This window comes from Columba livia, chromosome 1 (genome assembly GCF_036013475.1).
Source record: "Columba livia isolate bColLiv1 breed racing homer chromosome 1, bColLiv1.pat.W.v2, whole genome shotgun sequence".
In the NCBI taxonomy this organism is placed as follows: domain Eukaryota; kingdom Metazoa; phylum Chordata; class Aves; order Columbiformes; family Columbidae; genus Columba; species Columba livia.
Window position 1 is genome coordinate 151,021,581 of NC_088602.1, and position 24,131 is coordinate 151,045,711.

General features: G+C 45.0%; 2 protein-coding genes across 3 annotated transcripts in view; both read left to right on the plus strand.

Annotated features, from left to right (window-relative positions):
* TMEM178B (transmembrane protein 178B) overlaps nt 1–11,645 on the plus strand; it is a 254,951-nt gene extending 243,306 nt beyond the window's left edge. Inside the window, exon 5 of one of the 2 annotated variants that reach the window (XM_065038696.1) lies at nt 8,206–11,645. In XM_065038696.1, coding sequence (XP_064894768.1) covers nt 8,206–8,348 — 143 coding nt within the window. In that variant the 3' untranslated portion in view covers nt 8,349–11,645. The remainder of the gene's footprint in view (nt 1–8,205) is intronic. The other variant, XM_065038710.1, reaches the window with a different exon arrangement.
* A 7,793-nt stretch (nt 11,646–19,438) lies between these two features.
* Nucleotides 19,439–24,131, plus strand: part of AGK (acylglycerol kinase) — a 38,443-nt gene continuing 33,750 nt past the window's right edge. Inside the window, exon 1 of the mRNA XM_005513851.3 lies at nt 19,439–19,664. Coding sequence (XP_005513908.1) covers nt 19,555–19,664 — 110 coding nt within the window. The 5' untranslated portion in view covers nt 19,439–19,554. The remainder of the gene's footprint in view (nt 19,665–24,131) is intronic.

The following is a 24,131-nucleotide window of genomic DNA, read 5'->3' on the forward strand; positions in this document are numbered from 1 at the left end:
AACACAACCAATATCTCAACCTGGCTATTTTTGAGGATGTTTTTCTGCCTGTCATAGAGGGGATTGTTTCCTGCTGGAGCCTTAGGAACCACATGTGCTCTAACACCATTAATCCCTTTTGGAGGCACTTAATGTGTAGAAGTCTGTGACTTGATCAAAATACATAGAAACATCACAGTAGTTTAGCCCCCACCTTCCCCCAGTAAATAAACAAAGAAACCAAGTATGAAATATAGTCTTTTGGGTTTTCAGTGCTCAGCTGTAAAGGCTTTGGGAAACCTGGCAGGCACAAGGCTGCACTGATATTAGTGCTACCTCATTGCACTTGTATCCTTGGGCCAACAATAACAAAACAGACACACATTTGCTCTATAGCTTTGAGGGCACAACTAGAGTTTGGCTGCAGGTGTCCCAGGTCGCACACCCAAAGATCAGGTTATTCATAACAAATGTAAAGGTATAAAATCTACCCCAAATGTATAAAAATAAATTAAGAGAAATGAACAAAAGTGCTTTCAACTGCCCTAGCAGAGGAAAAGCAAAAGATTAGATCAAAGAGAAAAGCAAAGCTTTTAATTTTCTTAATCAACGAGTTTTAAACCAAAGTACGAAAGTTCAGGCAAGGTATTTTTAAAACATGTTTAATTTGTTGGGAATGGTGTTAAATATTAAAATTGCCTGTGTTGGCTGGTTTTACCTGATTTAGCAGTTGTACCTATCAAGACCTTGTAGTGAAATATAAGGAGGCACCTAAAACATCTTGCCATTTTTCTAGCTGATGGTTCTTCCTGAGCTCAATATGTTTAAGAAACAGACTTTAGGTTGTAGTAGCAAAAATACCATCTCCTGCAGTTCTCAGGATTGAAGCCTTCCTGCCCCCCAAAGAGGTGCTGTCTGAAATATCAACTTCACTAAAGAACCAAAGGAAGAGTCTGAATGGAGGAGCATGAAAGGGAATTCTCCACTAAAAAAAACCTCATTGGTACTGCCATAAATACCTTGACCCGTTCCCTGCCACTAACAGCTCAGGAAGTGAGAAATCTTGGTGATCTGCTATGCTCAGGACTCGGAGGATGTGCCCATTTTTGCCATATTTTGAATGAAATTGCTTGCCTAACCAGTGCTTCTGACCTGCCTGCTCCTGCAAATAAAGTCTGCAGGGCGAAGCAGAGAACAGGAGGGGGAAGGAGCTGGCCAAGGGGTGCAGAAGCTGGCAACCTCCCCAATGCAAACGGAAGGGGTAAAGGCTGTACAGTGTTATGTTTGGCACGGTGAGGGATTAAAATAATTTTGATTAAAATTCTCCTCTTCTTGCCTACTCCTGCCCATCCTGCCAGGCACAGCCGCCCACCCAGCCGTCCACATCTGCTTAGTGACACCTCTCTGGTTAGCAGCACGTGCTGGTGGTAGGGGCTGGTCGAGTCTTTGCTCTCTGCCATCAGCAGAGGCAACATGATTCTTTCGTGCTAAAAACGGAAGCCTGCAGAGAGTCACTTTGTGGCAAAAAAGAAAGAAGATGCCCTCTCTTGTGGCAAGGAAAGCTCTAGGAACACGGCCACAGGGCACAGGGCTCAGCTGCTCCACGCTTGTATGGGGAAGGAGTAAGAAGAATACAAACTGAAGGAGTCAGCTGCTCCTAGAGATGCCACTGTGGAAGGGCCTGTGAGGCAGAAAGCAAGTGGCCTGACTTCAGGAAAGATTTGTGCGTAAGATGCCAGGTTTGTGTTAGCCAGGTGAAGGCTGAATTTTAACCCTTGCAGGGCTGGGGCCACCCTGCTGCTGCAGGCTCGATGGTGCTTTGCAGGCTGCTGCTCACTTCTTGGGGTCCTGCTCCCTGGCACAAGGGGACACACCAGGCAGGGCCGTAGCACCAAACACAAGCCTGCAATCCAGCAGGCAGCAAGAAAGAGAAGGGAAGACTCATTAATTATAGTCCAGCACAGAGGAAGCAGAGAACAGAGGGATTTGAATAACTCATCATCACATAAGCTGCCCATGGCAGAGCTGGGGCCTGCTGTGCCTTGTTAGGCTGTCTCAGTTGGGAGGACAAGGGCTGAGGCTGCCTTGCTCTGTCTCCCTGGGCACTTGCAATCAGCAGCTGGTGGTTTGGGAAGTGTAGCAGGAGCCTCATCCCTCATGTCCCAACTCCCACTTTGAATTAGCACCATCCCCTTCAAACACACCTCTGTCTGTTCAGGACTCCACCTGGTCATGAAGGGAAGTAACTACTGACTTAGGAAGGAAAGTAGTGAACATTTTGAGAGTTAGGTTTATGAGAGAGAAATCTACCCATCGGCTTCCTCTGCAACACAATGGGCCCTGGGCATGTTGAACAGAATGACGGGGGAAACAATTCCAGTGCTTCAGAGCAGTAAAATCCTTTGCTTTGCCCCTGAGCAGCACCCCAAAGCACAGCTTTCCCTTTGCTTTGAGCTATCTACTAATTCTCTGTGCCCACACAGGAACAAGGACCCACTCACTGAAATGCAACTGCTCTGTTTCAGAGGCAGGATAATCTCGCAGTGACCTTTCTTGTCAGAAGCACATGATAGCTGCAGCAGACTGGAGCTGCATGGGGAGAGGATGCTGCTAATGAAATGCTTTCATAGCTCGACACTCATTATTCCATTACATTATCGGGTTCTTCCCCAGGGGCCCTCTAAAGAGTCGTGGCTGAGCTCTTTTCCTGCAGAGACCAAAACCAGACCACCTAACAAGCTACATTTACAAAAATTTTCACTCTCTCCCTGCTCAGGGAGTGTGGTCTTCTTCATTTGCATCAGGCATAAGTGGAAGAACCATGCCATCTCAGCTGCCAACCCACGCCAAACAAAGCAGTCAGCCCATCCTCAGCCAGGAGTGGTTGAGGTGGCTGCCACCCCACAGCTCACCATGCAGGGTCCATGCCACCCCAGTGTCCCCAGTATGCCCCAGCCAACCTCTTCATGCTACCCCGCATCTGCTGTTGACCTGCAAAGGTTGACCACTGACCACTTCTTGGTAAAAGCTACATTTTCCCTTTTCTTAATTCACTGCAATTTCTTCCCATCCTCAAATAACCCCTTGGTCTTCTCGGTTCTGAAATTCAAAGTGGCCATCACCAACAGCAAGGACCTCACCTGGAGATGGCTACTGAGAATGAAGCCTGTGTTGGCTGTGACAGCAAAGCCCTTTGGCAGAGCTCAGCTCTTTACCAGCAAGTGAGCTGGTGGCCTAAGGGCATGCCCAGCCACGTGAGCTGTTCTGCCAGCAGATACAGTCAGAGAGAGGTCACAGAGCCTAAGCTTTGGGCCATTATTTATCCCCACTCATCTCCCTGGAGACAACCTGTCGTGGTTTAACCCAAGCTGGCAATATAACCATGGCAGCCGCTCACTTACTCCCCCCTCTCCCATGCCCGAATAGGAGAGAAAATCAAAAGGGAAGGGAGAAACTTGTGGATTGAGATAGACCCAGTTTAATAAAATAACAAAATAACACTGATCTACTACTGCTACTAACAATATATATAAAATGGAAAATAGAATATAAAAGATACTCAATGCAATTCCTCATGAGCTCTGTTCACACCAAGCAGCCAGTCTCAGGCAGCAGCATCTGGTCTCAAACAGCTGATCCTGGAAAGAGAAGACGCTAATGGCATGGAATATTCTTATTGATCAGTCTGGATGTCAGTCAAGGCCTGTCCCATCTCTGTCCCTGTTCCTGGCTGCCTCACACCTGTGGGCAGAGTGATCAGAAGGTGATCAGATGGCTCTCAGACCAGAGCAATTAAAAACATTAACTCTGTTCTGGGGTGTTACCTTCTTGTTCTCAAACTAAATTCAAACAACAACTGTGCTGGCTACAGAAAAAAAAAAAAAAAAAGAGAAAGGTTTCTAACTGCATGAAGAAAATTAACTCATTTTCAGTCAAACCAGCACACAACCCTTTCATTCAAAGGTGGTGGTGGGTATTTTGGGAGGTTTCAAACAGGAGAACTGGAGGGATTAGAGATCTTGCTTTTGATTTCGGTAACTGTTCGCAACAACACTCACAATGTATGCCTTGAACATAAAGAGAAAAATAAACCCTGCCATAAGGAGCAAGCAATTTGGAAAAGCAGAGGCAGCCAAAGGGTGAGAGAAGGGAATAAAATGCCCAGGCAAAGCCTCTGTAGCAACAGATAGCACTTGGAGCTGGCCAGACGTGTTTGAAAGCACTGCATACAGAAAGCTGCTTAGACCTTCAGTGCCTTCAGATGGCTAAATAAACTTATGTAAAGTGAGCACACACATGCATGTACATATGCATACACACATACACCCACGCCTGGTAGGTAAAACATGAAACAAAATTAAATATCCTTCTCTGCAGCAAGACACATCTCTTTTTCTGTTGTGTTTTCTTACAAGTTTCATGCAAATATGTCAGACAAGAGGAGGCTGAAAGTGAAACCAGTTGCTCTGTGAATTGAACAAAGCCTCGATCGACTTCTTAGTTTCACATTTGGGGTGTCTCTGACAGGCTGCAGGTTCTGCTTCATTTAACCTAGTTCATTCCCTTTGGCAATTCTCTACCCACCATGTTTGCAGCGAGAAATACCATGTGCTGAAGTTTATAAAGAACGTTCAAACAGAACAGGTGACTGCTGAGTCCTCCCTTCCTTCCCTTCTGTCAAATGGAGATTCATGCATTACCTTGCACTTCTCATCTCTTCCCAGCTACTGATTTTCACAATTAGAAATCCAAATATTTTTGAGACCTCTAATGCTCCATCAAACTCATTTGCAAGTAGCCAGCAGATTCAATAGTTGATGGGGACAGATGGGCAGACATGACGTGACAGAATCTTCATTTCCTTAGGAAACCAGGCTAAAAATATTATGTTCAGAGTTCAGCTTTTCCCACGAAGATGCACAGTTTCCCGGGAGGCCTGGCCAAATCAGTGGACGCAGGTGGCAGCAGCCGCTCTGTGTCCTGGGCGACACCATTGCCAGTCGCAGCTGTCATTACCGTCCCTGCCAAAGGTGCAGTGTGTCGGATCTCCCTTTCAGCTGGGAGGCTCTGCGGTTGTTGAGATCATAGAATCAGAGAATAGTTTGAGTTGGAAGGGACATTCAAAGGTCATCTAGTCCACCCCTCTGCCATGAGCAGGGACATCTTCAACTAGATCAGGTTGCTCAGAGCCCCGTCCAGCCTGGCCTTGAATGTCTCCAGGGATGGGACATCTACCACCTCTCTGGGCAACATGGGACAGGGTTTCACCACCCGCATTGTAAAAAAATTCTTCCTCATATGTAGCCTGGGTCTCCCCTCTTTTAGTTTAAAATCATTACTCCCTAGGCCCTCCTAAAAAGCCTGTCCCCACATTTCTTATAGGCCCCTTTTAAGTACTGAAAGGCCACAATAAGGTGTCCCCAGATCTTTGCTCTGGGTCTGAGGCCTGAAGAGGATTCCACCAGGGAGGACTGCATGGAAACACTGTCAGAGCAGAGATCCATCTTGTCTGAGGTAACATCTGAAAGCTTCTGTGCCCTCAGTGTGCTCTTGCACACTGTGTGGGGAGCACAGAGGAGGAAAAGGAGAGCTCTGTGCTACCCCCAGGCAGTGCCGAGGTTGCTGCAAGCACTTGGCGTCCGGGCAGTTTTCCTAGCTGGCACTGGATGGCTCTGGATTGTCCCATCAGACCTTTGCTGACAAGTACTTAAATCAAGTGAGTTCATCCCATAAAATTTAAGGAAGAAGCGAGAGGACAGAAGAACAAAAAGCAATGTATTTTTGTTTTAGCACTTCTCTTTTTCTCATTTTCTCCTGAAGTGTCAGCACCTTAAATAAAAAACCTTTTACTGCCTCACTGCTGCCTGCATCAAGTCACAAATAGTTCACGTTGTTGCAAACAGGCCAAGGTCTCAGCTAGCCAGCTCTGCCCTCAAGGGTGTCACCTCTGTGCAGAGCCCTTAATTCTCTTCCTCTCTCATTTCTCCTTTGCTGTCACATTCGCTCCTGCCAGCACGGAAAACACTCGCCCTTTGCTAGCAGGGATCAGAGGAGGTTGAGGGCATACCCTGTTCCTGAGCTCTGCTGTTTAGCTTCCATCCTACCCAGAGAATGGCCAGGAGGAACCACGTTATCTGACAGGAGGTTGTAGCATGGAGGGTGTTGGTCTCTTCTCCCAAGTAACAAGTGATGGGATGAGAGGAAATGGCCTCAAGTTGTGCCAGGGAAGGTTTAGATTGGATATTAGGAAAAATTTCTTCATGGAAAGAGTTGTGAAGCAGTGGAACAAGCTGTCCAGGGAAGTGGTTGAGTCACCATGCCTGGAGGTGTTCAAAAGACACATAGATGAGGTTCTTAGGGACATGGTTTAGTGCCAGAGTTAGGTTAATGGTTGACCTGATGATCTTGAGGATCTCTTCCAACCAAAACTATTCTATGATTTCCAAACTTGCAAACCACACAGAGAACTGATGAGGAATCACTCTGCCCCTGCTTCCTACTGCAGCCCCAATCAGGGTTGACTAGAAAAGGGTCTTCTACAAATTCTGCTTCCTGGGGAGCACCCATTAAGCAGTGTGAGGGTGCTGGAGATTAGAAGCTCCTCTCTCAGAAAAAGAAACATGTCTGCCCCTCAGCAGCTCCAGACAGAGCAAGGGTACATCCTCCCCAGGCAGGAGAAGAATGAAATGGGGTCCTGAGTGGGACCTGCAGCCAGGCAGAGCACTTGGTTGACCCCTCACTCCTAACCATGTAGCAAATGCTAAACCAGGGCACTCTTTTTTTTTTTAAATTTAGATTTTTGGCATTTTTGCATCTCCTGACTGAGCCCAGACAGCATTGCAGCAGAAAAAATGCTGGCAGCATGCAGGATGTTAGTTATCAGAGAGCTCAGCAGAGGGGAACCTTCAACCTCTTGTCCCTCCTCAAGAACCACAAGGCTGGTGTCTCCTCTAACAGCACAGTGGGAGCTCCTGTGGCCTGGGACCCCAATCATTTCTCCTAGAACAGGCTGCATACCCCAGCTGTGATGTGTTTCTCCACAAGAACAGAATCACAGCCAAGCGTAGCCCAGACAGGAGGGTCATACAACATGAACAGGAAAAGGACAAGAGGTTTACAGGCAGCTATACTGGCAGGGGTGGGATATTATCCTCTGACTTCCCATTTTATTATTTCTTTACAGATCCAGGACAGATCTGTATTCTAGAAAAAACTTATCCGTTTGCCCACTTTACTGAATAATGTAACTGCATACCTCTATATTTGTATTATATTTGCAGTAGTAATACTGAATTATTGAGGTAAATGCAAGCTTGCATGCTAAAACAAAATGGGATTTCAGTTATTTGGAGGAACACAAAGTAGAATGGGTCTGGCCGTGAAGTCCCACCCGTGACTTCCAGGGGCCTGAGCTGCACCTGCTGGAGCCGTCAGCTCCGCACACCCAGCTCTGCTGCTGGAGTGACGCCAACTCCACATTGAGCACTTGAGATTGGTTTTGTATATTTTATATATATATTCTCTATTTATTAGTAGCATTAGTAAAACCCTTTAAAACTCTCCAACTTGAAGTCTAAGTTTCTCTTCCTTTCCCCTTATCTTTCTTATCATCTTTCCAATCTAAAGGAAGGGTGGCGGGAAACGGGGGGATAACAGTGAGCGTCTGCCACGGTTTATTGCTGCCTTGCCTTAAATCGTAACAGATTAAATTGGGTGCCTCTATATTTGTATTATATTTGCAGTAGTAATACTGAATTATTGAGGTAAATGCAAACTTGCATGGTAAATCAAAATGGGATCTCAATTATTTGGAGGAACGCAAAGTAGAAAGGGTCTGGGCCAGCACAAAATGGCAATGACCAGTAACCTCTCCCAAGGCACCTCTCTCTGCCTTGGCCCTCTCCCTCTCACACAGTAATGTACACTTACGCACATGTATATAACATACCATTCCCTCATCAATTTAATGGTTCCCGCTTTACTTCAGGGACTGGTTTTCTTTTTTAGCCATTTGGCTGAGCATATTAAAGAGTTCACAAACCCATCTGTGATACTCAGAAAAAAAAGATCCAGGCCAGAATAAACATTAAGAATAGAGTTGATAAAAATAGTGACGTTGGATGAGGATATTTTTGATGTACCCAGAGAGGAAGCAGTCATAAATGTTTCCATCAGGTGTGCAATGTACCCATAAAATGTTCCAAATATATTTTCATGCATTTGCAGCTGAAAAAAAGACCCTTACATTTGTCAGCAGTTATTTTACCAGTGAGACAAATGATGATCTGTTGTTGGACTCGACTGTACGGATCAAAGCTACGGATGGGAATTGTTTTGATACATGTTCAAGTGGCTCTGTGCAGGTGTAACAGAGCTAAATATAACCTGGCACCGCTGATAGGCAACAACAGCTTGAAAATCTAGCCGTCTGCTCTCCGTGAATGTATTTCCATTTACTTCCACGAGCTGAGGATCAAGCCCTGAATCTTTTAAACACGGATGGCTCAGGACTCCTCTGTGATTTTCCTTTGCTTAGTGGGACATGAGGAGCCACTACAGGCCAAGAAGAAAGCGATGGCTTCCTAGTCCCATGCAAGACCATCCAGTATGTCACCTGGAAGCATCAGATGTACCCAAGAGATGTCGGATCACTGTCACAGAGTTCAGCTTCACCAGCCCCCAGGCTGGCTTGTGCAGAGACTGGTGTTTGCTGTGGGAATTGAGCAATGTTGTTTCTGCTGAGAGTTCTCCCCACTCACAAAGGGAGGGCTCCGTGACCACTTCTGGTCCTGACTGTGCCATTTTGTGGTAATCAGATCATATAAAATAGCCAGATTCCAGAAAAAAAAATCCAACCTGTAATTGAAAAAGGATTTTCTTTAGCTATGTAAACCTTTCTCAGAAAATAATGGGCAAAAATCTATAAGAACAATCTGCTCCAGAATTATCCATCACTCGCTGTGAAATTCAAACTTGATTTAATTGCTATTATTGTATGTATTTTTATTGTTCTCTGTTTGCTTAATGAATGTTGCAGTTGTAGTAATAAGATTATTGGTAATACGAAGCAGATTTTCAGAATGATGAGAAGATAATTCGATGATACCTTGAGGGTGATTTCTGTTTAAGATGCAGTAACTATGTCACAGAGTAAATAAACTTGGTGAGGGAAGATATCAATGGCTATTAACCTAAGATACAATTATTCCCAAATTGCCAGCATACGCATTTCTTTACAGTGAAATACCTGGTGACTGATGCTTGGTCCAGGCTCTCCCATCCACTTGTGAGGCTACGGGACAAAGTCTTGCCCAGGGTGTTAGCGGCCAAGCAGCTGCGATTGCCCACAGCCCAGGTGGTGGAGGTGGGACTCAGCACCCACACCTGAGATGACCCAACGCATTTATGGGAATCCCACTGGCAGTAAAAAAATGGGACTCCTGTAAATCCATGGGGTCACGAACTGTGGTTGGTTTTGACAAATCCAAGTGATCAATCTGTGCCCAGCTTTCAAGAGCTCTGCCTTACATCTTGTCCAGCTCCGATCACGCATCTGTAACAGCAAGAAAAGCCTGACAGCACAGCGGTGACAGGCCATCAAAGCTTGGCCATCAAAACCATAGTTTCAAGATCACGTCTTCCTTTCAAAATCAATGCTTAGTGACATTTCAGGATCAGCATTAGTGCAAGGAAACTGCTGCTGCTGCTTGGGTCCATAATGCTGGCTTGGGACAAAGCAGTAGCCCAGCCAAGAACCCACAGATCCTGGGGCTGCTCGCCTTTCCTGGATGAAACCACAGATACGTTGCTCCCTTCCTCCCTCCTTTCTTGCATTTGGAGATGATCACGTAACTAACTGTGAGCTGCAGGTTCATCTCCCATGAACACACAGCTGCTCATGTCCCATCGTTTTCATAAAGCGATGGCAACTAGCACACATACACACAAGCAGATACACAGCTCTCCAGCTCACTTTCCATCACCCAAATGTATTATATTATCTCATTTGCCTGCATTTTCAGTATATATGGTGAGTTTTAACAGCTTCCTTAGTACTTCTAATGGTCTGTGGAATATTTCCCTGGCTCTTTGCTTAGATTTTTCAGTCCTTGAAGGACTTCCAGACATTCATTTTGATCCTAACTAATGAGAGTTTCTACATAATTTTTCATAGTAATTCTGCTAATAACATTATTTATTTTCTCCATAGTCTCTCTCAGCTATATCTCTGGCAATCACCATCCATCTTTTATTCAAAGTTGGACAAACCTTTGGATAATTGGTTTGTTGCTTTTCTAAGTCAGATCATTACATACAAAATCTAACTCTAAGCTGTACCTACCGCATTTGCACATAGGTAGCTGGGAGTGGGTCTGGGCCCCCCAAATACCTGCCAGCTCTGCATTTAACTGCAAACAGTAATTCACAGGAAGAACTGGCTTGACTGTCTCAGTGAGTGTGGTCAAATGCAGCAAACACTTTTTTCTGTGGATTAAAGCCAAAAATCTCTTTATTTACTAGAACATGCCGATGTCACGCTTCATTGGCACCTGTGGCACCGAAGTCATCGTTTCGCAGCTTTGAGCATAGATTTACAGCACCGCTAATGCTGACCTTGGAGAAATAAGTGCATAACTTAGCTCTTGTGCTGTGAAACTTTGGAACAGAGTCCCCTAATCAAGCCCTTCAGTTTCTCAGACTCTGTATTAATACAGACATTGCACACCCATTACGTATCACCATGCAACAGTGCTCCAGGTGGTTGATGCAAGCAGTTAGAGGCAAATATCTCCACATTACTGACCTTCCCAATGAATCTTTACACATTTTCCTCATTTGTGTGGACAAACACTCCTCTGCCATCTCATCCATGATCTGCTCATCTGACTTCTTATGTTAATGTAATTTATTCATACATTATTTGCATTATTTAGAATTTTCTGCTTTGTTTGCTTAGCTTTGTCCTGGCAGTCCTGGCACCAGAAGATACTACACTCTGTCCCTACAAAAAGGAATGTGATGGTACCTGTTCTATCATCCTTTGTTCAGTGACCCTATTTATATCCCCTCTTTGCCTCTGACTTAAGGGTATCTTTCCTAAAGACAAAAATTGCAGGGAGGAGGTGGTAGCTTGAGGCTAAGGGAGGGAGACTCTTCCAGGTCTGCGCTGTATTCAGCTGAGATATTTCCTGGGTCACTATTAAAAATTATGCCTTTTCCAACATATTTCTCATTTATTTTCCAGTTTTGTTCACATACTTACTTATGTTTAATAAGCTTACCACTGTCCATTCTGTTTTCCATATTTACTTTCTGCTGTGGGTGACTGTTGTATGAGCATCTTCTAAAAGTATTTCTGGCAACACATTTGCTTTTGTATAACAGTTAAAAAATAAATCAAAAATAAATATACTTCCAGTTAGACCCTTTAATCTTTGGCTGCTACATTGTGCCTTTATGCTATGTAATTTTCATATAAGCGAGTGGGTGTTGTCCTTGCTTTTCTTCCATAACCTGTATATTCCTTCTGTTGGTATTCACTTTTTTGTAAAGTGACATAATTCCCCTGTACTACTTGTATCTTTTGTCACATAGTGGACATGATCCCACCTTAACGTTACCTGCTACAGTGTGCATAAATCCATAAACTAGTTTATGTGTTTGAAGTCTTGAGTCTCCTCTTTTCTACGACTTGGGATTCTCCACGTGCCTGCAGCATCAGAGTCCTGTCCATCCTCTGCAAGATTCGCTCTGGACCAAGCAATTTCTGTCTCTTGGCAAAGGTTGCCTTTTCTGTTAATTCTTAATTGAAAACCTCCCGTCAGTGGTTTAACTACTTCTTTCACTCATGGTATTTCCTTCATTTACTTTACTCCAGGTACCTTATGGTATTCAGTACTTAAATTACTTTTCCCATCTGTTCTTAGAGAGAGAAAGCAAGAAAACAATGCAAGCAAAGATGTCATGTAAATGGAGTCAATAATTTGGAGAGCATGGCTAAAAAGTAGTGGCTCATAACTCTGGTTCAAAACACTTTCATTTAATTTAAAATACAAGGCTGCTGTAATTGAGCCTAGTCAAGTCCCAGAGTCTTACACTGCCCTCAGCATCATCTTATCATAGATCCTTAAAGCAGCATATTAAGTGAAAATAATGTCTAAACAGCACAAAAATCAAAGCCAGCCTTTGAACTGACACCAGATCACAATGTGATATGAATTCAAAGAAACTACACTGTATGCAGTGAAAGAAACTACACGGAATTCGAAAGCAACATCTGTGTCATAATTAGCACATCGATTAATAACGAGAATAAAACCAATGATTTTTAAAACCATATCACTTGGTAATTTTCTGGAAGATAAATGCAATGTAATGTAATGTACAAAAACCAAAATAGCCAGAGCTTGTTGAAATACCTTTGCTGAAAATGCTACAGAGTTTATATAGCAAACATGTTTGAAGAAATTCCCAAATGTCTTCCAGAACCTAAGGAAACAGTATATATGACAAGATCTGTAATTCCAGCAAGTTTTTCTCATGGGAAGAGTAAAACGATGAGCTTTGAAATAGTTGAAAGCTGGGAGACAACGAAAAAGCAGAATATCAGATTTTATTCTCATTTAACTAATTTTAAAAAATAATCAAAGTACCGTTATGCACATGTAAACATTAAGACCTTTCTTTCACAGACCCATGAAATGGCCAGTAAAAATTCATAAGCAAAGGTCGTTATTAGGATTCGATGTGGGATATATCTTTGGGCAGGGACCGAACCAGACCTATTTATAGTAATTCAGCAGGATTATACTTTTCCTAAGTGGCAATATTTTGTGCTCCAGAATCCAAGTCAATAAATCTTCTAGCTCCTGCAGAGGCAAAGATGTTTTGCTGGTGAAGAGGAATGGGAGTGGTTCGTCATTACAGTGATGGATTTTCTCAGCTCACCTTTGCCTGCGACTGATTCTCCTGTTCCCACAACTCCACCTAAGGATGACGATAAAACAGCTCCTCGTCACAGGGCACTGCCACTGACTTTGGAAGAAGTGGAACTTTGAGCAAACACAGCAATGTGCTGGGTGTGCGATCTAAGATGTCAGCCAGCTGTGTTCAGTGGGCCATGGTGATGCACACAATTGAGTCAAAACAAAATGAAAATAGAAGCGTTTAATAGGAAACCAACTGGGAATCTCTCTTTTCTCCAAATTGTGGCTGTTGCTCTTTGATTACAATTGCCCAAGGCCTCACTCCATCTGGTCCATAGATTAGGATGTCACTGCCTCAATGAAAAATGAGTCATTGCTGCAGATGTATTAGTAGTTTTCAGGAACTCTTCTGAATATAAGATCATCCGGCTATAGCATGCAACCAGGATGGTATACAGCAGCCGATGGATTTTCAGGTAGGTGACATCATAATGTAAATGTAGGTAAGTAGTATGCCACATCACATTTCTGGACATACTGAAATCAAGAAACAGTATAAAAGCCTTCATTTCCTGCTCTCTTTTCCAGCTCTACAACAAGGATAAATGGAGAGAATATAAATGGACTTACTTTTTTCATTAAACAATGAGCATTAACCTCTGCCAGAAAAAAGAAAAAAAAAAAGCCCGAGTGGAGATTCTCATGGTTTAAATCAGCCACTCCAGTTTTGTCTGCAGAAGTGAAAATACCTGCTTGCAGCTGTAAGCCCAGGAGAGGTTGGGAGTTACAAACATGCTGGGTGACACTCACCTCCCTCCCAAATAGGTGCTGCTTACAGAGGCAGGCACCTCCCATGAGCATGTCTGCAGTGTGCATTTGGTCTCTCTCCTTCTCTTTCCCTCCCTGTATCGTACTATTTTCTATGCAGAGTCCCTTAATATGTAGCAGCACCGCAGAACAAGCATCAGCTCAGAAATTAGTGACCTCAGCCTGGGTCAGCAGGACTTTCTTAAGGGTAGGAACGTGGAGCAGTGATGAACTGGTGTCCTCACCGTAGCTCTCGCTGAGACCTTCACTGAAAAGCAGAGCGTAGAGCAGCTAATATTAGCACAGGAGCTGCTATGGAATTTTCTGTGCAGGGGTTTGTGCTGCTGGGTGAATGGATAAATCCCAGTCCTGGAGGATTGTCCCTTTTCCTTCATTCGTAGCAGACCCAGAGGAGATCTAACTGGTGCCAGGGATGACTTAATATCTCTGGCCAGCTCTGAGACCAGAAGCTTAGAGAAATTTTTGTCTGTCCCTCTGCTACATTCAAAGCTCAGGGTCCAGGGCTGCTCACTCTAATGCCTCAGTGGCACCTGCATTTACTGAATCCAAATAGGTTTGGAGTGAGTGCAGAGCCTTCTGAAATGTGTCTCTGCTAAAGGAACAAGTTCACTACAAGATTGCCACAGGCCAATTTAATGGGTTTCTGCTGCTGTTCAAAAGCTCTGAATATCTCTATTCATTCACTTGGAAAAAAGGTTAATAAACTCTGAGAATCGGGGAATATTTCTGTGTAATAGCTTGGTCATGGGAAGAGGGGGCAGGGCATGAAGGTGGTGGTTTCTGCTGTAGAAATATGCTAGGCACGCTCCTGAATTTCCTTCTAGGGAGGGTGATGCTCATGCCGTGTTCAGCTTACAGAAGAGCCTAGGAAGAGTGTGGAGGGGAAAGAAGGGTAGAGATCATTCTTGCGCAGAGTTTCTCTGAGTTACCCAACCAGAAACCCTGCCAGTGTGGTTTAGATCTTTCTCCAAGCCAGTGGAGCAGGCACTGACTGCAGACATGACTACCCTGGGGACTCGCACCTTCAGGCAGAACTGGAAATGAGAGCGAGTGACTCTGTCACGAACTTTCTCTGCTCTCACAAGGCAGGAACTTTCTCCGACTAGCCTCTGGCTGCAGCGCTCCCTTCTCTTACACAGGACGGTGGCCAGGAGTGGAACGGAGAGTGACACAGGACACATGGTGGAAGAAGAGGTTCAGGCCCTGGACACAAAACCTGAAGAACACAAGTAGAGAAACACCAGCTGGGAAGCCCAACAGAGGTTTCAGCTAGCGCAGGAATCCCCTTGGACAGGGAGGGAAAGAGCTGTCTCTGCAGCCCAGCCTATGCCCATGGCTTGTGGGGAGGGAAAAGCTGGAGATGGATGCATCTGCAAGTCTAGAGCTCCCATCCCGCAGCCTGATGTGGAGAGACACTGTCCTGCTCCCGTCCGTCAAGGACAAGGGCTCTTCCCAATCTTAAATTGTGCCTGGTGCTCAGGTGTTGTGGAATTAAAGCAGAGGAAATTATAACCTCCCTTGCTGGGCCAGAGGCATGAAGAGATTTAGAGCCTGGAGTTTTTCTCATCAGCTGCACAAAAGCTTGAAGGTTGGGTGTCAAAAGAAGATGCTGTCCCCTGTCACTCTGTCTACAGTTATATTAATCCTGTGTAAAAAGGGGGAGACGGGGAGTCAAACTACAGCCAGAATTAATCCTGCTTTAGTCTGGCAAGAACATGGACTTACATTGGTGTGGCAAACACACAGCTCCTACAGACCAATAATTTTGGTCTCTTTGCAAATCAAGTGGCTATTTGTATTTTACTTGTGAGGAAGCACCTGAAGAGATATGGTCAACATGACAGCAGGAGATGTGTTTGACAGCACTGCGATTTGATACCCTCAGCCCACCCTTAGCTGCGTCACGAATGCCAGAATAACCAGCAGGCAGAGGGGTCTCACTTCTCCATTCCTGTAAGGATGACAGAACAACTGTATTGGGATGGGATGTCCCTTCCTTTTGTGCACACACAGGCACATAACACTCATGTCGCAATCATGCGAAAACTCCCCTCTGCCCCTGCACAGTGCTGATACAGAACTTGCTGGAGATGTAGGATGGGGCCATCCAGTTCAGCCACATGAGGATTATCTATAGACTGCATGGCTAGAATTAGCTTTCAGACCATGAATCTGAACTAAGCCCCACTGGTACTGATGGCTATGAACGAGACTTCTGTTCCTGATTTTTAAGCTCCCACTCAAAACTACATACCAGTGATGAAACCAGTGACTTCAGCAAAATGATTATGCATGTTCAATCCCATTCCCAGAGAAATGACCACAAGAGAAAAACAGCAACTCAGATCAGTTAGCTGAGGTGAGGACTTGCAGACAGATTGTGCTGGACAGAAAAGGAGACTCAATCATTCTCTGTCCTTGTCAATTGTAGGGTATGGCCAAGGAGTAGAGAAAAATCTCTATACTGTTTCACTCATATTCTCTGGCTAAGAAGAGAACTGAGATGGTTAAGCACGTGACTTGCCTAAAGTTGCAAAAAAGTATGTCCCTGAAGCATGGTCATGTATCTGACACTTCTGCTAACAGGCTCGGCACTGATGGTAGAGACAGAATAATAAAATTACTCTTCAAAAACAGATCAGAAATGAGTAAGCAGGATGAGGCACTCACCTCTCTTCACACACAACTTGTGTGATAATTTTAGGTGACATATCCCCAGTCAAGTATCAGAGTTGCAGAGCAGGTCTTCGAATGACTCTTTTTCACACAAACCATCTAGAAATCACCAGAAAACAAAACACATATTCCAACCCCCTTTGAGCAGTTTTCTGAAAAAAGTAGCAGTCATTTTACTTGGCCTAAAAAATGACTACAGTATATAATCTAGAGGATGTTTGAGATCAACCCTTTGTGCTCTCATTTTGCATTGCACATACTCTAATACATACTTTGCTTGGTGAGACATGCAGAAAACTAGGAGAACTAAAAGAGAACTACCTGGTAAATGCACCAGCATGACAGGTGTGATCTACCTTGAGGGTGATCAGCCAGCTACAGCCAAAAACTATGTATGTGTTTGCCAGGAGGGATTTTAGAATGGACGCTCCATCCTAAGTAAAGCTGAGTAATGAGACGAGCCCACAATCTGTCGTTGTTGTCTGCCATGTTTCTTTTTTCTAAGGGCAGGGCTCTTTGAAAAGCCCCATCTCAAAATCACCAGCTTAGATTCTCAGACAACATCACACAATCCCCAGAGGGGTGAAGGTGGGGTGGGACCTCTGGAGCTCATCCAGTCCAGCCACCCTCCTCAGAGGGGGTCATGTCCCTCTGCTAGGGATGCTGAAAGACAGCTAGTATTCGAGATAAATTTTCTCATTTATACTAACTCTGAAGTGTTTTCACACATATGAACTCAGGAAAATTTCCATTAAGCCGTCTTAGTGATATTCAGGTCTTTCATATATTTAAGCATATTTCTGACTGCTCTGAACATGTATTGGCATACTAAAGAGGCTTCATTTTAAAAATTCAAGCTTGTTTTGGAAGCATAGTTAATAAACACAACTGTACTCTGTGGACTTGGTTCTGAAATACGAAGTTACAGATACTTGTAAATTATTTGTGGCACCTCAGGAGAATGATGAATTCGAAAAGTATTTATCAACACACAATCTTTTCATAAGCTAAGGAAAGCAGGATGAGAGTACGAGTATCTGCTGCTATCACTGGTAGCAGTTGGCCACACCACCTGAATCCTCACAAAAAGTAGGACACCACCAAAAAAATAAGTAGGACATTGAATCACTCCACACCACCTGGAACATTCAGCAGCGCATCAAGTGCATGTACTCAGCACACTGAGACGCACTGGGCAGATGAACCCAGAATATTTAAATGGAAAGCAATGGCTACTGGATGAGGGTGTGCCTGAAATATTCATCAGGAGCTGATCATTTAAGGTTTTTCTTAGAAAAGCAAATCCCAAATCTTCTACTCTACAAAATGAAGGGAAAAGAAAATCCAAAACATGGTAGGGAAACTAATCCATATGGTTTAATCTGGTTTTCTTATCACTAACAGCAGTGTCTTCTGGATCATCTTCTGCATCAACTTGATACTTGCAGAACAGAATTCTGCATACCCAGAGTCCCAAATTTGGCCTCAAGCAGCCCCCTTATGTTACTATTCACATCCCATCCAGGCATGGATAAACAGAGATTTGAGGAAGCTTTTTACAGAAATACCATTTTATTGACTTTGACATTTTTGCAAATGTTCAGATTTTGCTGAAAATGGCATTTTGCAAGAGGGAAAAAAAAAATATTGGAAAAAAATTTCTGTCCAGCGTTATGTTCATTAGCCTGAGCTTCTGGTCCCTGACAGATTGCATCCTTGTTGTCCTGAGTCCTCAAGCCTGGGTCCCTGTCAAGAGGAGACCAATGGTCTACAAAATCAGTGTTGCTTCCTCACACCACTTACTTAGCCAATGGTTCATTTCGTGTGGCACTCCATCTCTCTTCTTGTCTTATAGTCTCTGAATACTAGTCACACATGCTTCCGCTTGGCACTTTTGTGAAATATCTAAGGCTGTTCACCATCTTTCAGGTGTCGCGTGAAGCCACGTCCAGGTCAGGTCTTGCTGCTTGGTTGTGTTCCCACCTTTCCCTGGCAGGATACTCATGGCTGCAGCGCATCCTTGTGAGGGTGGTCTGTTTTCCATGTGTGGCTGGAGAAATTTCTGCTGGTGCCCATGATCATCCTGCTGTTGGGATTTGAACAGCAAACCCCAGGTGCTTCCAAGCCAACACTTATTCTAGCTGAATCTTCTGAAATATTTTTGGGGGTTTTGTTTTTGGCAGCGAGGGGCGGTCGGGGAGCCTTCACAGTGGATATTTGTATGGGTGTGAAAAAGCACCTGTTCACTTTTGTCCTCCGCTACACAGCAAGTGTCCCGCTCCCCTTGCTGGGCTTTAAGAGCAGGGACACAGGGGTGTGTGAAAACACTTTTCCTTGAGGTTTGGTTTTGTTTGTTTGTTTGTTTTTTGAGGTAGTGAAACAGAGAAATAAACTTAACAGCAGAGTCAATTATACCATTAAGCAGCATTCTTTATTTTATAAGCTCCGGGGAACACTGGGGATCATCCTCCATAAGCACTCCCAAGACTGGATGCTCTTGCATTGCTTATATTCACATAATTATTACATATGCGCTATAATTTTTGAAAATTTTGACATGCAATACATCTGTACTAAGAAATAGTTGATGATGTTAGTTATAATTGTTTAGTTTCTTACATCTACTAATTATTAGTCAAATATAAACTAAGCACTCTGCTTCTGGACAATGTATTCTCTCACTTGTAATGCAGAAGGATCTAAAACTTGAAAAATACCTCCTCGTTTTGCAGGTGGTCAGCCAGCATTTATCATATCAATTGGTTAATGATGGGTACATCTTTTGTAACTTAATCACAGTATCCATTAATTTAGTGGCTTCTCTTCAGTAGGGTGCCCGGGCCGCCCCTGGGGCCACACAAGAAGCAGTGACATGGATGGAGGATGAGATCGGCTTGGTGTGCGGGGGGGCTAATCAGACAAAACCAGCACGGCGAGGGCCGGGACAGGCCCTCCAAACAGGGGTTTGAAGCCCGGCAGCCACCACGGGGCCTCCCCGCAGGGCCGGGAGCGCGGAACGCCGGTGCCGGGGGAGCCGTTTCCAGCCGAGCCGGGCCGGGCGGCGGGAGCGGCGGCGCGTCGGTTCCCGCCGAGCGATCCTGAAGGGGAGGCCGGTTTGCCCCGGGCGGCCGGGGGCGAGGGCGGTATGGCCAGGGCGGTGAAAGTGCTGACGACCCTGAGGAATCACTGGAAGAAAACCACGTTCGGGGTCTGCCTGCTGAGCTGGGGCGGGCACTGGCTCTATGGGAAGCACTGGTAACTGCCGGCGGGGGGCGAGCGGGGACACCGTGTGACCGGGGCTTTCGCTGCCATCCGCCCCGCACGGCGGGGCCGTCGCTGCCGTGTTCGCCTGGGTTGGCCGGGCTGCAGGGCCCGCTTCCTGGGGCGGTCTCCTCTAGCGTGGCTGTTAAAATGGGGGTCTCCCCTGGGTGGAGGGGGTTCGGCACCATGAGGGCATGGTTCTCCTTCCCCCTCCTGGAGCTGGTGAGGCCGCACCTTGACTCTTGTGTTCAGTTTTGGGCCACTCACTACATGAAAGACATTGAGGTGCTGAAGCGAGTTCAGATGAGAGCAATGAAGTTGGTGAGGGGTCTGGAGCACAAGTCTGATGAGGAGCAGCTGAGGGAACTGGGGCTGTTTAGCCTGGAGAAAAGGAGGCTGAGGGGAGACCTTATCGCTATCTGCAACTACCTGAGAGGAGGTTGTAGCATGGGGAGTGTTGGTCTCTTCTCCCAAGTAGCAAATGATAGGACAGAGAAAATGGCCTCAAGTTGCACCAAGGAAGGTTTAGATTGGATATTAGGAAAAATTTCTTCATGGAAAGGGTTGTGAGGCATTGGAACAGGCTGCCCAGGGAAGTGGTGGAGTCACCATCCCTGGGGGTGTTTAAAAGACACATAGATGAGGTTCTTAGGGATGTGGTTTAGTGTCAGAGTAAGTTATGGGTGGACTCGATGATCTTGAGGGTCCCTTCCAACCAAAATGATTCTGTGATTCTCCAGCAGCCAAGGGCTTGGGAGGGGTTAGTGCCTTTTTTGGCTTCCCACCTTGGCCTTGTAAGTTTGGGGCTAGCTCAGGCGATAATTTTAAGCAGAGATGTTGTCAGCGTGGCTGGGGTTATTTTGGGGCCTGCTGGAGAGGAGAAAGATTTCTGTCCTCTGACTTAAAAAAAAAAGAAAAAAAAAAAGCCAAGTGCCTGTCATTGACTTGCTTGCTTTTAACCAGTATTATAAGGATGAATGGAACCAGGGGCCCTACACTTGCAAATGGTGCCACTGGTACTGGGCAGGTGGGAAGCCCCCTTCACGTGCAGATGGTGGCCATCACGGCACGGTGGCCATGCGTTTTCCCACCTCTTCTCTTAATGTTGCCGTGCACCTCATGAATGGTGCCGGGTTTCTGCTGCACTAGCTCTTGTGCTGTTCTTGAGGCCTGGCCCCAGCAGCAGCCCTGGCTGCGCCTCCCTGGCGTGACAGCTTCGCTCCTGTCACCCGTGGAGCCTGCCCGCTGCTGCAGCTGCGGTACTGCTCACGTCAGTCGTACCGAGCAGTGTGTCATTGTCACTGTTTATCTGTGGAGCGTATGTTTTTTATAGTAAGCAAAATCCTCACTCACAAATAGCTAGGCTTATGTTTTAATCCCTGCCCATTAAGATTATGGTTAATACACTTGACTAAAATGCAAGTGTAGCCAAATTATTGTTAAAAATTGTTACTTTTGGTGTCACTCTTTATTCTGTCACTGTCATAATGTCTTTTTAATCATTAAGTCATTATTTTAGCAGCGTTCTTTTCTGCTTATGTTAAATTGCTGCCAAAGCCTCGGTGGAAAACTTAGGAAAATAAATCTGTTTATGTTGTTTGTTATACTTTCCTTCTTTATTTCCTTTTGCCTAGGGACATTTGCATTAAATCAGTCTTTGTTTTGAATGGTACATCTGCTCTAGCTGCTTACTTCTTACCTGAAGCACTAAGGCTCAGCTGACTGCAAGGCAAGCAGCAAAAGCCTCTCCCTCCACACTGTTTTCCTTGTAATTGCTATTTGTAGGGCAGGCTATGGTAATATGGAGAATAACTATGAAAATGGTGGTAACAGGGTCATGGTTTCATCTACAGGCCTACATGGACCACCAGACAGAAGAGAAGTACATAGTATGTTGGAGACAGGCTGATAGAGTTGGGGTTGTTCAGCCTGGAGACAAGAAGGCTGCAGGAAGACCTTATTGTGGCCTTTCAGTGCTTAAAGGGGCCTACAAGAAAGATGGGGACAGACCTTTTAGCAGGGCCTGTTGTAATAGGACAAGGGGTAATGGTTTTAAACTAAAGGAGGGGAGATACAGTCTACACATGAGGAAGACATTTATTGTAATAAGGGTGGTGAAACACTGGCCCAGGTTGCCCAGAGAGGTGGTAGATGCCCCATCCCTGGAGACATTCAAGACCAGGCTGGACGGGGCTCTGAGCAACCTGATCTAGTTGAAGATGTCCCTGCTCGTTGCAGGGGGTTGGACTAGATGATCTGTGACGGTCCCTTCCAACCCAAACTGTTCTATGAGTCTATGCTGCCATGATGTAAGCAGAAGTATCTGCGCTAAACAGGTTGAGGGGCTTTTGATGCCTTAATGTAATGTTAGTGGATCCTTGAGCTCACATTCCACTTTCCCCTCTGTTGACTTGAACTTCGAATTCAGATAAAATAGCAGAATGTAATTGAGTAATTACTTGAAGTTCTATCATTCTCGATACCTCTTAGCCGAAAGAATAAACCTAATGTACAAAACGATGAGGAAGAAATTGCTCAGTGGCATTCATATGAGGGGCTGGCTGATGGGGCAGAACAGCCTGTGACCTTCCCAGGTACCCTGCTCACCTCAGCGGCCTCTTTACTGGGCTTCTGTTGCCACAGATACTACTGGCAGCAGAGGTTATGTCAGGCCTGGGTACTATAGAGAGCTACTGAAATAGAGCATTAAGAAAAAGACTGTGTCTGCTCCTTCTACATATGGAGAGTGGGCACTTGAGGAGGTGTGGGAGCAGCGTCAGACACAACCAGTCTCCCTTTTATGTCTGTTGGTTCTGGGAATTCATGTGCCTACATACTGTTGCTTTCAGCTGTATTGATTTCCTCTTCAGTAACTGTGAAAGCACGTTATGATCATGGAGAGCATGAAGCACACCATAGGTGGTATGGTGGTGCATAAGTAGGGAAAAATATGAAAGGTAAACAAACAGAGAACTTTTGGTATCTAAATTTCAGTGATTGGAGGTTATTTGCGCAAAATGTAGGCATGATGCTGTTAGCAATCAGGACACGTAACCACGGGCGTAGTTATATGCGGTGCTTTATTTCAGCACTGGGAAACCAGGGGTTCGCACCCAAAGCTGGCTTCGCTGGTCAGTTTAAGTTACACAGTATTTATACAGTCCATTCACATACGTATTCATATATTCATTAAGATACGTAACGGTTACTCAACATTGATTGCAACATCTTGGAACTATTTTGATCATGTGCAGTGTCCTCTGGTGGTCTTTCAGGGGGTCTTCAGGATGAAGTAAGTAGTCTTCATTACTTCTGTCCCTTTCACCTTTGGGTACTGTACAGGCATACTACTTCTATAGCTAGGTAACTGCTGACTTGCTCAACCTCTGGAGATACTGCATGTACTTCTCCTCACTCTATGCGTATTTAGGCTAAGATAAAAGCTAGGTTGTTAAGATAAGAGTATACTCGAACACGATATGCTTGAACATCCTTTCAGGGACAGTTTACAAAACTGATTCATCCTTTCAGGAACATTTTGTAAAACTGGTTCTGTTACTGACAGCCACTTAGCCATTTACCTGTGGAGGATTGTTTTAGCCAGTTAATAGAAAAATGAGGAGTGACAGAAGAACCTGGTGGCAAGAGTGTAAAAAAATTCGAAGGTGGTCTCATCGGTCCTTTTGTGGTGCTCTGTGCGGAGCGGAGGCCTCACCTTGTGGCTGCTGGGCAGGAGAGTATAGGCCAGGACCCTCTGTGCAGCTTGTCTTGCCTTCAGGTGGGGTAATGGCTTTTTGTGGGCTTTTTTTGTACATTCTCACTTCCCAGTTTCTTTGTTTATGTACCAGGTATGCAGTGGAGCATGAGAGTTGCCTTTTGCCCCATGCTCAAACTGCTGCAGGCGACAGGTGAAGAGGTTAATGGGGGAACCACATATGGGCTGTGTTGGCCGTGAGGCTTGCAGTTATCGGTGTGAGAGGCTAAATTACTATGCATGAGGCATCTTTGACTGACTTATATTTGCCCTTTCAGAACAGATTAAAGGTTTAGTGAAGTCTTCTGCTTCCGTTTCTAGCATCACTGGAGTTTCTGATGAAGAGCCTTGCTTTAGTGCAGCATCAGTTCAGATTAGCCTCTGACTTCTTGGAATTAGCTGTCTGAGATGTTGCTCATTTATCTGCAGCTGAAGAACATTTTTGTTTCCCAACCTGCATTGCTCTTCCTGGCTTTTCCATCCTTGTGGATTTTCTAAGATATTTCTCTTGCAAGGAGAAGATAATTTGCTTTTTCGACTTCTCAAGGTTCATTCTTCTTTTGGATGCAGAGGCTATGATGCCTGCATTAAGTGGAGCTATTGTAAATAACAATCTGTCCTGCAAATAAATGGCAACTCTTCTCGAGTCAGTATATATGTGCCCATAGGGTCATAAGCACTCTGGAATACTTCCTTAAGACTTTGGA